Below are 13,351 nucleotides of genomic sequence, written 5' to 3'. Positions count from 1 at the left end.
AAAAACAAAGAGTTGGTCCCTAGTGAATTTTTTGGCCAAGCCGTGGACATTCCAAGAAATAATTTTCATAGTTGAAAGAGAACAGTAGAAAAAACCAAAATTATGCAAGTTTCAAAGTTAATATTTGCGTAAGAAAGTTACCGAATTAGCAGATGCCTCATTCATTTCATGAAAGTTCTCCCTTGAAATTTGATCTCCTTCCTCAGCCAAGTCATGGTCCATGCCATCAATATTCTCCAGATGAAGTAGTAGTTCCAGTATTATGACCAGTGATATGCTTGTGAAGTTCATTATTTGGATAACAGGACCAAGGGGATAACTGGAGTTGCTAACATTGTTGCTATCATCACCTCTTGATCTTTTCGACCTTCTTTCATCTTCTTGTTCCTCAGCTTCAACATTAAGTTGTCTTTGGCTGGCTTCACATATTTGTTTCAACATTAAATCCAAATCATCGATTATCTCAACACCATATTTTTTATCTAATTCATTGCAATAGTTGATATACTATTCATTAGTATATCTTCTTATTTAAGATCTTCAGCTACATTATCACACTCATCATCATCATGGTCAACTGTAAAACAGTGTGGGCAAAGAGAATGTGGTTATCTTTCCCAGTGATATCTAACCCATGTAACACCACCCAATGTTGTATTCCACCAACCACCTCTATACACATGTTTTTAAAGATCTATCTTCACCCTTGCAGTGATCATACTACCATATCCAGGTCTGCAGTTTTCTGGAATTGTGTGAATTTTAGGACCTAGTTCCACCAATGCTTCATCCACCACTTACACAGAGTGATATTCAATCAAAGTATTTTTAAACTGAACATTACATTCCTGATGAGAGAAAGTTTGATCCTTGACAGCAATAGATGAATCATACTCTTTTAAGTTGAGATGACTCTTTGCAACATTCCATGGACTTCTTTTAAGTATAGCTTTCATCACTTCATTGGTACTGAACTTGAAAAGAAATATGTTCTTGTCCAGACCATGGATCTCCTTAGTTTTGTATTGTTTCCATAGTTGCAAAATCTCCTTTCTTACAGTATCAGTTTCAACTGGATCCTTTGAGAAAAGTTTACCAATAAGAGTATTCTTCCATTCGTCGGTAGATACAGATAAAGCTCTTGATGTACCCACAACACGCCTCATTTGTTTAGCACCAAAATCTCGGATCTTAGTTCTTTGCATTTGAGAAGTAATACCAGAAACTTGGTTATTTGAAGATGAAGACATTTCTGTGAAATCTAGAAGTTGTGATTTTCTTCTACAATATGATATGAGAAAAGTCTCTGAATTCTTTCTCCTATATATATGCAAAACCCTTAAAAAATAACCATAATTTGTTATACAGAGACAACTGTATTGAGTAACATTAGGAAAGAAAATCCTCTGAAAATATGAAGAATAATTCTCTACATGGAAAAGAATGAGAGTCAACTGATACATAATCTCAAAGAAGATGTATTTCCTATAATCATGCAAACTAATTTGGGGAAAGTTTAATTTTGAATTTTAAAATTTTGGATCTGGAAACTTTATAACTGACGAAGATTAACTCGGAACGTGAACTCACTTTTGATGAACTCACTAACTTCATTTTGATCATAAACATAATCTAAACTATAATTCTGGAACATACTGTTTTCATCCACCTTAAGCTTGATGGCTTGCAATATTGCTGACGAAACTGACCATAAATTGAATCTTGACTGCAACAATATAGTTATCAGAAGAAGAGTTGAAATTGCAATAGTCCAAAACCGGATGCCTTTCATGATAACAGTAGAAATAAAATCTGCAAGAAAAATTAGAAATCTATTAGAAATAGATAACAGTAGTAAAATTTTTGATAAGATTAAATTTTTTTATGGAAACATCGATCAAATTGGAATGAAAAAAAATTAGCAAATAAGTTTAGGGAAAGTAATAGAAGAGAGAAACATGATAGAATTAAAACTTTTAATTCTAGTAATCATTAAGAAAATAAGCTCCGAAGAGAAATAAAATCAAAGATTCATGAGTTTTTGAGAAATTTAGAAGAAATATTTTTGAACCGAAATAACTTAGTTTTCGCCCGATTAAGAGAGCCCTCGGTAAAGCTAACATCGGCCCTTTATCCCTTGACCCCCGCTAAAGAGTATCTAATATCAAGGGTTGAGAAAAGGGATATCTAGAGTTGTAGGATCCACCCACCACCAATTAGATCAAAAGGCTAATACGCTCTTGGAACGGGAACCATTCTATTATCTGATGTTCCCAAACGAACAAGCCATTTCCTTGTTGGCACCACATAGAAACCCTAACTTTGAAAGGCGGGAAATTTATTTCCCCTGAAATCTGAATCTTCTTGCGAGCTAAAAATTCAAACTTTCTGAGGAGCTTGATTCTCACGATACACTAATGTCGAGAAAAGAAACTACGGTTTTAGTAAATGAAGCTGAATGGGTACTCTGTAATGATAATGGATTTGTTTATAAGAAAAAAAAGAGAAACAGAGAAGAAAAATCTTCTTCTACTACTACTAGTGCTAGTGATGGAGGTATCGTAGATCTGGAGATTGAGTTAAAGAAGAAAGGGTTAAGAAGACGAAAACATACTTTAATGAAGTTGAAAGATAAGTATAAGAAAGAATGTGTTCATTGGGGTAATTTATCAAACAGTTTGAAGGAAATTGAAGAAAGAAATCAAAATCAACAACAGTTACATATACAATCACAACCTTCGACGAGTGCTTCATCTTATAAAGTGAGAGAGATGGGGCAGACAGAAGAAGCTTGCTCTGGGGGGTCTTTGATTGATGATCTTCTTTTACAGGTTAGTGAATTTCTAGGGATTTTGTTTATACTTTGTTTAGCTTGTAAATACCTAGAATATAGTTGTTCTTTGTTAATTAGGGGTTGTTAAAGTGGTAAGCTTCTTTCTTTTGTGGTAATTTTAAGCTGTATTAAAAACGCACTTGATCATAGTTACTAGGGTTTTTAACTAGTAGTCCTTTTCTCAAGAAGCTTGTATCTTTTTGGTGGGGATTATGGTAGTTGGGATAGAAGGGGGTGCGGCGGGGGGTGGGGTGGGGTGTGTGTGGTGGTGGTTTCGGGGTGGGGGGTGGTTTGGTGGAGTTGCTGGTGTGGTGGTGGTCTAGGAGGAGTTGCTGATGGCAGAATTAGTCGAGGTGTCAGATTAGGTGGTTAGGGGTGTTGTAGTTAGTGGAGAGGTGGGGGTAGGTGTAGTTGTGTATCCTCCAATGGTGGAATCAGGTGGTTGGGGGGTGTTGGTGCTCGTGGAAGGGTAATTGTAGGCGTAGGTAGTGTATGCTGGTGGTGAAATTGGTGGAGGCTAGACTAGTTTAGGCTGCTGGAGGTTGGGGCAGAGTTGAGGTGGTTAATCTCTTGTCACTTATTCGGAGTACCTGTATACCACTTCCATGTCGAAATAAGTGGTGGAAGGAGTTTACATGTGTCACTAGTTTAGTCATTTAAGTTTATGACATATGCTAAGTGGTTTGATGTTAAATTTCTGAATTTTAGGAAGAAATGCGGGAAGGCATGATTCGGGACCTTTCGGAGCTCTGCGATGCAGCAGAAGCAATGTATAAGGCAGAAGAGGAGCAGCTGAAGCAATCTTTCTTCGACCTTCCAGTATGGGCATCTCCGCGTAGTCTATTGGCTTCTCTATCTGATCAGGATTGCTTTAGCAACAATAAAGAGAACGGCTATGCCCAGCTAACATGAATGTAATTTATCCTCCCATGCTGTTATTATTTTGCATGAGATTAGGTCTTCTGTTAACATAGCATTGTGTCATTATCCACATTGACCGATTTTAATATCTTTTCTTCAGTAAATTTAGATCGTTGCAAAATCTGAACTAGGTTAATTATGTTTCACTAATCTTGGCAATCATAATATAGGCTATTGCAAGAATGACAATATACTCTGTTACCTGAAGATTAAACCCTTCAGGCCGACTTTGTGCAATAAGTTCTGGAGATTTAACTGCTTATGATGTTTGAACTGCTTGTTTCCTCTTTCGTCGAGTCCGTGCTCTAAGCAATGGAGAAATTTTATTTACTTCTGCGTTTTAATTAGCAGGGTACTAAGTGTTTGGTTTTTGCTGCAATAATGTTGCAGGTGTATCTTCTTTTTTTGCTGTATTGTCTTCGAAGCTGCCATGCGCTAACTTATCCGCCATTATCACATTGCTTAGAAGGTCTGGATTTGTTTAATTTCTAGCTTCAGATTCCTGTGGTTTTACTTGTCGCTGCCGTATCTCTGAGGTAATTATTTGGGTGTAAATGAGGAATGTGAGGAGTAACCTGATATGAGGATACTGGTAGGGTTTCCTGGAACCTTCTCAAGCAGTGCAAGTGGTGACTTTCTCAGATGAAATGCCAATGTAACTGACTGATCCTAGAAGCTTTGAGTCCTAAAGCAACGTGTGAAGAGTTTGTGCATTGTGTTCAATCAGGAGAGTAATGAATTATTTTTATTTTTAGTGTTATTTGCAGCCATCTGTTCATGGCCATGTTGATGTGTATTATCTTTTCTTCTTGTGAATAAAATTCATCATTAAACGTGATATTCCCTCTGTTTCGTACATTTTCTTTTACCAACATGGTGGGTTAGTTTCTGTCCGTAAAACCTGTAGGTCTAGTCAAAGAATCTGGAGCAGTGTAGTCAATATTGCCCGTACCGGCCGATATATCGGTGATCAGGGGTGGATCTAAGAGCAGGCTTTACCTGGCTCAAGTCACCCCCAAAATTGCAAAGGGGAAATTAGGGGGAGACCCAAAAAAATAATATTCTCGTTCTCAGGCCCACAATTAATTTTGTATACCGTGACACCATAATTATATGAAATTATTATATGAATCAATACATAACTGGTTATGCATACTATCTTTTCAAGCATAACTCGTTGTGCATACTATCTTTTTCAGGGGTATAATTGACAGCGCAACTTGGACATAACATATCTAAAAATCTGCGCCTTAGAATTTTACAAATTTTATATCGTTGGAAGTCTTTTTAAAAGAGCTACGCAACGAGTACAAACAAGAATATCAAATTTTTGTTTTTAACGAAAAAATCGGAGGTGATCCTCATTTTAGGGATTTTTTTTGAAAACTTGATACTTAACCATTATGCAGTCACCAAAAACGATGCATAACACATTCTGCAGACGCATAACGAATTATGCAACCATTTTTTCGACTGCATAACAAGTTGTGTATTTTGTTATGCATCTATAACAAGTTATGTAACCATTGTTTTGGTTGATTTTAGCCGTACATATAAAAAATTGATGCATAATGCAGTATGCATCCATATTAACGGATGCATATCAGGTTATGCATCTATTTTCTCGATGCATAATGCATTATGTAGGCATATTTTCGGACGCATAACAGGTTATGCAGGTTTTCTGTACTGCATAACAAGTTATGCAACAAATTTTGTAGATGCATAACAGGTTATGCATCCATTTTCACGAATGCATAACATGTTATGCAGACAGTTTCTCGACTGAATGACATGTTAGGCAGTCATAACCACATCATCATCTTCTTTCATGTTTCATTAACTCCCACGCAAACCATTATCTTTTAGTTATTCGGGGGCTCTTGGTCAAAATCATGTATTTACACCATCATCTTCTTTCATGTATTTACACCATCATCTGCAATTATACCTGCATAACAGGTTATGCAGGTTTTCTGGACTGCATAACAAGTTATGCAACAAATTTTGTAGATGCATAACAGGTTATGCATCCATTTTCACGAATGCATAACATGTTATGCAGACAGTTTCTCGACTGAATGACATGTTATGCAGTCACCACATCATCATCTTCTTTCATGTTTCATTAACTCCCACGCAAACCATTATCTTTCAGTTATTCGGGGGCTCTTGGTCAAAATCATCTATTTACACCATCATCTTCTTTCATGTATTTACACCATCATTTGCAATTAAACCTTCTTCACAACTCATCCAGTATTGCTTACTCCAACTCAATTCACGGCTGAGAGTTTCATAAAAATCTGAAATTCATTTTCAAAATCTTCATTGAAAACAAGTTTTGATCATAAATCTATGATGACCAAACCTTGTTCTACAAACCCATTTAGGGATTTTTGCTGCTACCATTAATAACAGTAGTGAATTTAAATTGTAATGAAGAGAATCGGTAGTAAGAGTGTTCGTCGTTAATTCGAAGAAGAAGACGATTTGGTGATGTTGTTGAGATCAATCGAATTTAAGCATGAATTTGTTCTCAAAATCAATCAAATCTCTCCCTTTTTCTGAGATCTAGGTATAGTGGAGAAGAAGAAGAAAAAAAGACGAAGAAGAAGAAGAAGAAAAAAAGAAGAAGACAGAAACAGAATTTTATATGTTTTGGGTTTGAGAATAATTTTCTTCCAAAATTTGGGTGCGCGCCTGTAGTTTTGGGAGCGTGGGTTTCACGATAGAGACATCAGGGAGAATGGGTCTCCCTGTAGTTTTCACAATTGCAAAACCATCTTTTTTTACTACTTATTTTCATTGGGCTTAGCAACTATGTCATAAAATTAAAGCTTAAGCCAGGGATAAAAAAACATCCAAGCCTCCCCTTCACTAGGTACCTAGTTCCGCCACTGTCGGCGATATTATCGGTCGGTGCTAGGGCGACACGGAAACATAAATATCGCGATACGAGATTTTTCCGATAATATCGGCCGATATATACGGAAACGGTACAACCGATTGTACCGATATTTAACATTGAGCAATGCTGTGCCGCACCATTTTGTGGGTAGCTATCCCGCTCAAGCGGCTTCTTTACCGTTAGATCATGCTAAAACCCAGATCTAACTGCCTTGAACCCTTTAGGAAAAATGGTGGGTCTTTTCCTAAAAATGGTGGGTCCTTTTCTGAATTCGAATCTAACCATTAATTTGATCATCTAACGGTAAAGAAACCCGCTTGAGCGGAATAGCTACCCGCAAAATGGTGCGAGATAGCATTTGTCTTTAACATTTTCAGAATTTTGTGTGAACACCAAGGTAATTTAGAAATTTTAAGTGAAGGGAAGAGATAAATATTCAGCCGAAAAAACTCTTCTTCGCAGCCGAAAAAACTCTTCTTCTCAATCTTAATGGCAATCAACTCCCATCAGCAAATTCGCATTCAATGGGATACCGTGTTTGTTCCTGAATCGTTCCCCTGCTTCTGGTTCTTGTGTGAATACTTTTTCATCAACTCCATTTAAGATAACATGAACATTTCTACGAGGAAGCTGGTAGATATTGGTTAAAACTTAAAACCTCGGTTGCGCTTTTGCTAATGCATATATGCTGAGTGTAACTTGGAAAAAACCTAATCTCCTCTACTAATTTTGGCATGACATCACGAAGTTCGGTACCAAATGTAGACCCTTGAGAGTCAAAAAAAATATCCTTGTAACAGTTTTGAGTGCATGATTTCATACCAAATACCATGCCAAGTAACAACTATTTTAGCTTTAGGAACCATTTTTGCACGCCAATGTGGTGAAGAAACACTCTCGCTATGAACATAGTCAAATGGCAGTGCATCATTTTCACTATTGAAGATCTGAAATGCTAGTGAACAATTCACACAACCATGGTCATTAGCAGCAAAATGAACATGAAGATTGCCTTGTTGGATATCGGGATGTGGTTGTCTATCGGAAGATACCATAAAAACGTGAATTTCGTATGGCGGCTCTTATGTTTAGAATGAACTTGTAAAATTGATGCATTTTTATCTTGTCTAATTTTGTGTAAAAAAATATAAATTATAGATATAAATTTAGAACCGATATTGTACGATATTTGAAACCGAAATCTCCCTGATACAATGTTGTACCAGTGTACCGGTCCTCGGCCGAGACAAACCGGTATCCGGTATTAACTACATTGATCTGGAGTAATCAAGTTTCTACTGAAAGTTCCGGAGGAATGTACTCAAGTTTCTGTCCGTAAAACCGTTGGCCGAGTCTGATTTTGTGCACACTTTCTAATGAGGGTGCACGTTTTTTTTTTTGATAAGAAGACTTTTATTTATTTATAGACGGAAGTTTACATTACATATGATGGGATCTAATTTGAGATTACCCTTTCTAAGAATATTAATTTCTCACAGTTAGACATATTCTCCGTAGACAAGTATATGATTTTCCTAGCTCTAACTTCCTTAGCATGTTTATCTTCAAAATCAATAAACTTTCTAGTTTTAAACACAAAGGAAATTGAATTACAGTAATTAAAGGAAGATTTGCATCTATTGATGCTAGTGCGAGATCTCCAAGAACGGTCTTCAAAATTTATTTCTCCATTAATAGTCTTCACCAAGATTTGACAGTCGTTGATTAAGCAACAGTTGTTGAGATTCAAATCTTTTATCCATCTAAGAGCCTCTATCCCTGCTTTAGCTTCAGCTTCTAAGGGGCTAGATGCCCAACTGCTGCCTGCTCTACAATTCCTTATGTTTCATACTTTATCCAGAATAGAGATTGCATATCCCATAGTGAAATCAGATTCCGTAAAAGAAGCATCAAAATGGACAAACCAACCAAATTCCCTGTTATCATTAACATTACAAGCATTGCAAACTTCTTTGTCAGAGAAAGAGAAGTTCCGAACGAGAGCAGTCCTAGTGATAGTGTGATTCTGGTGTGTGAAGTTAATAATGTCAATTAACTTTTGTGGCTCTGGAAAAATCTTATCAAAGTTAACACGATTTATGAATTTCCAAATAAACCAAATAATGAAAGAAATTTTGTCAAGGCTGTCTTTAAATTTTTTGTTACTCATCCAAAAATTGAACCAATGCAAAACATCATTTTGACACGAATAGTTATAGATGTTTTTAAGACCAAAGGAATCCCAAATTTTTGTGGTAAAAGGAAAGTTGACAAACAAATGCATTTCATCCTCCAGAGCATTACAGTTGCATAGGAGGCGAAAAGAATTTTTACCTTTAACATATCTAGACATTTTACAGCCTAAAGATAGACCACCAGAAACAATTTTCCAACAAAACATATTAACTTTAGGCATGATGTTTAAACCCCGTATTTGTTTCCAAAATAAAGCTTCATCCTTATCGATTCTGAGCTTAGTAAGAAAGTTATAAGCAGATTTCGTAGTAAGTTCTCCTTATCTAGTTGAAAGCCATCTTATCCTATCAGGTTTATCTAGCATTAATAGCATTATGTTCAGAGTTATTTATATAATTAGAGATAATGTTCATGTCCCAATTTCCAATGGAGGAAATCAAGCCTTAACCGTTTTAGGAATGTTATCATCAATCTTAACAGGGGTCAGAGGCACAGACTGGTTAGGGAACCATAAATCAGACCAGATATTTATATCTGCTCCATTATTCACCTGCCAAACACTGTTGGATTTTATTACTTCCAGACCTTTCCTAATACTAGACCAAATCCAGGACATTCTATATTTTCTTGTTTTTTTTAGCGGGTTATGATTTTGGAAATATTTATGTTTAAGGATTTTAGCCCAAAGTTGTTCCTGATTATGAATCAATCTCCAGGCTAACCTACTGATCAAAACAAGGTTATCTTTGTGGGGTATTCTAATTACCAGGCCACCCTGTCTAATGTCTTTGGTAATGCTAGGCCAAGCTTTAGGATAATAACTTTTCCTTTTGTTTTTCTTTTGCCACCAGAAATCCCTTTGTACTTTATCTAAGTTATCTAACGTTTTCTTAGGAAAAGCTAAACATTGCATTTGATGGTTAGAGTAAGCACTAAGCATAGTTTTAATCAAAACAGTACGGCCAGCGTGATTAAACATCTTTCCAATCCAACCCTGAAAGGAGGCATAGTATTTATTAAGTAAAGGTTCAAAGTTATTTACTTTATTCCTGTCAAAAAAGAGAGGTGTTCCAAGATACTTATCATTCTTAGAGATTTTCCTAACTTTAAGAATTTTAGAAATGATTTTACAATGCTTGTTGTGAATTTTAGGCGTAAAATAAATCCCGAATTTTTGAAAGTTAATGACTTGCCCAGTCATTTCCCAAAAAAATTTGAGAATGTTCACAATATTTTTTGCTTCAGACATACTAGCTTTAGAGAATAGAAAACAGTCGCCAGCAAAAAACATGTGGGAAACAGATGGAGCTGTTTTAGTAATTTTATTCCTGAAATTTGTTTTTCGTTTTCAGCTTTTAAAAGAAGTTTAGAAAGAACTTCCATGCAGATTATAAATAAGTATGGAAAAAGCGGGTCACCCTGACGGAGACCCCTAGACACGTAAATTTTTTCGCTTGGCACACCATTTAAAAGAACAGAAAAAGAAGTAGTGGTTATACATTGAATATTAAGTGACACCACTATTTTCTAAAACCAAAAGAAATAAACTTCTGGTTAAGAAAATACCATTCGATTCTGTCAAAAGCTTTTGGCAGATCGATTTTTAAAACCATATTTCCATTTTTATTTTTAGAGATCTTCATGGAATACAAGATTTCATGAGCCACAATGATATTATCAGTTATTTGACGACCAGGAACAAAAGCAGATTGATTTTGAGAAATGATTTTGGGAAGCAAAGGTTTTAATCCGTTTGTTAAGATTTCCGAGATAATTTTATACGTAGTAGTATTACTAAGACTAATAGGGCGAAAATTCTTTAGGCGTAGAAGGGTTTTGAACTTTAGGAATCAAAGTAATGCAAGTATAATTCATTTGTTTGAGAATGTATTTCTTGTTGAAAACATCCTGAACAAGGTTGATAATATCATTTTTAACAATATCCCAGTGAGCTTTAAAGAAATCGGGAGGGTAACCATCCGGTCCAGGGAATCCCCATTGGTCCATATTAAAAAGCGTGTTTTTTATTTATATTTCTTCTGGAATTTTAGTGAGCAAATTATTATCATTCTCATTAATACAAGGTTTGAATGAGATTTTTGAGAGTATCAAGATGTTGCGCATTATTAGAAGTACTTATGTTTTTGAAGTGTTTTATTAGAATGTTATGAATGTGAGGTATATCATCCATCCAAAGACCAGAGTCATCTCTAAGAGTATGAATGTGATTTATTCTTCTTTTGTTATTAGCAGCTTGGTGAAAGAAAGCAGCGTTCCTATCAAAATCCTTAATAAATTTATCTTTCGAAAGATGATTCCAATAATCAGTCTCTCTATTATACCAAGTATCAATCTTATTCTGAGTGTCTTTAATTTCTAAAATTGGTAAAGGGTTTATAGTGTGGAGATATTCCATTTTTTTATTAAGGTTATCAATGTTTTGGAAAATGTTACCAAAGACTGTTTTGTTCCATTTAGTAAGAATGTAAGACAGATTTTTAAATTTCCCTTGAAGTTTATAGGCATTAGAACCATTAAGATTACATTTCCAATTTTTAGCTATAAGGTTACTAAAGTTTTCATGGCTTAACCAAGTTCTCATAATTTTAAAAGGTTTGTGAGAGTGTTGATTCAAAGATTTACAAGTTAACAGAATAAGGGTGTGGTCAGAGCCAACTCTAGGGAGATGACTAACAATTGCATTAAGATTAAGATTAGCCCAACAAGAAGAAGTTAAAACTCTATCAATACGTTCTTTAATGTTTTCACGACCTTCTTTATTATTAGATCAAGTAAAGGGATGCCTTGATATCGCAGGTCCATTAACCCTAGAAACTGAATGTTATCATGAATGAACTTATTAATATTAGAGCTACTGTTCCCCCCTTGTTTATCATTAACATGAAGAATAAAATTTAAATCACCTATTATGATCCAAGGAAAACTAGAATTCATACGACAAAAGAAATTTATTTTTTCCCACTGAAACTTTTTTCCTTGAGCATTTAGAGACCATTCCAAATATTATTAAAACATTCATGAATTTCAAAAAAAAAAACAAATATAAAAAAGCTCAGCAATGCATTTCACTTTGATATTATCATGCCAGGCAATGAGGAAGCCACCAGAAAGACCTATCCTAGGAACGACGAACCAATCATGAAATTTTAAATTTCTAGCAATAATACTCATATTATCTTTAAGGGCCTTAGTTCCTTCCAGAAAGATGAAGTCAGGGTTATGCTTCTTAAGAAGGTAGTTGAGGTGGTTTTTTGTGAGGGGGTTCCCAATCCCCTGCACATTCCATGACAGGAGTTTCATTGTAAAATACTTAAGTAGACGCGGCAAAACAGAAATTAAAAGTGGAAAAAACAGTAATTTTGCAATACAATCAAAAATAATAGAAATCAGACAGGCGATTAACTATGGATTGCATAAAAGAATAAGACTAAAAACAAGAAATTTGTGGAAGCTGATTGGCAAAATTAGAAAAATAATTTAAAGGAAAGAATCTGAAGATAAAAGGATCGGAAGTATAGGAAACTGACCTGATTGGTATGTTCACAAAGCCTTCAGCAAGACCAGCTAGAACATTGGCTATAGTGGTGTTTGGAATTTAACAAAATACTAATCTCCGAGCTTGAAGAAAAACAGGCTTCACAATATAAAAATAATTACTTCAATTATAAAATCATCTAACTAAACAACCAACAATGATGTCCTTAAGAAATTCTTATCTTCTTATTATGAAACTTCTTCAAATTTCTGGTTCCAAAGATCCAAATATTAATTGAGATTTTCTTATGTTGCCCACCCACTGAGACTTCAGGAATAGAAAAGGACTATGTCTTCTTTTTAGAAAAGAATATGAATACTTGCTTCAGAGATTCAAAACAAGTATAATCTGGATTTAACTATTGAGAATCGTACTTATTCTTCAATTTTGAATAAAACCACCAATTCTAGATTCTTCTTGAATTGAATATTACGATTGCTTCAAGTATTTAAAAATCGAAACTTGTATTCTAACCTATGAATTCGATATTTGACTTGCTCTTCGATCTAAAAAAAAAAAAAACCAACCAGAAACCATTGATAGACACCATAGCCTTTGTTCTCGTGTTTTGCCAAAACCCAAGCTCCCACCAATCAGCCTTGGAAGGAAGGTAAGGGATAAATCCTGTAAAAAGGAGAAATAAAAGATTCAAAGAAGAAGAATTATTAATCAAACATTCAACACTGTTAAAATAAATTACGAAGAGAAATCAAATTTTCTAAAGAGGAGAGAAAAATCTAAAAATAGGAGTGACAATAGGATGAAAAGACCGAGATTTAAGATATTAAGATATAAAACAAGAGTTTAGAAGTTGATTTAGATCTGAATCATGGACATGCAGAGGATTTGGACGATAAAAATGGTGGAAATCGTTGTAAAGTGAGTCAGAACAGCGGTCGCCCGATTTGCCAGTTGCATGGAATGTGGGTGCATG

The 13,351-nt window shown here is 35.1% G+C and overlaps 1 protein-coding gene across 1 annotated transcript; it reads left to right on the top strand.

The window, feature by feature from the left end:
- The first annotated feature begins 2,278 nt into the window (after nucleotides 1-2,278).
- LOC113274089 lies at nucleotides 2,279-4,594 on the top strand. The gene is made up of 3 exons (XM_026523593.1): nucleotides 2,279-2,831; nucleotides 3,542-3,747; nucleotides 4,145-4,594. Exons 1-2 carry the CDS (start codon nucleotides 2,418-2,420, stop codon nucleotides 3,743-3,745), a joined length of 618 nt encoding a protein of 205 aa, XP_026379378.1. The 5' UTR covers nucleotides 2,279-2,417; the 3' UTR covers nucleotides 3,746-3,747; nucleotides 4,145-4,594.
- The last annotated feature ends 8,757 nt before the right edge of the window (nucleotides 4,595-13,351 follow it).

The sequence above is a fragment of the Papaver somniferum genome, chromosome 4 (assembly GCF_003573695.1).
Source record: "Papaver somniferum cultivar HN1 chromosome 4, ASM357369v1, whole genome shotgun sequence".
In the NCBI taxonomy this organism is placed as follows: Eukaryota; Viridiplantae; Streptophyta; class Magnoliopsida; order Ranunculales; family Papaveraceae; genus Papaver; species Papaver somniferum.
Note: the sequence above shows the minus strand (reverse complement) of the source record. Positions and strands in the feature narration are given on the sequence as shown.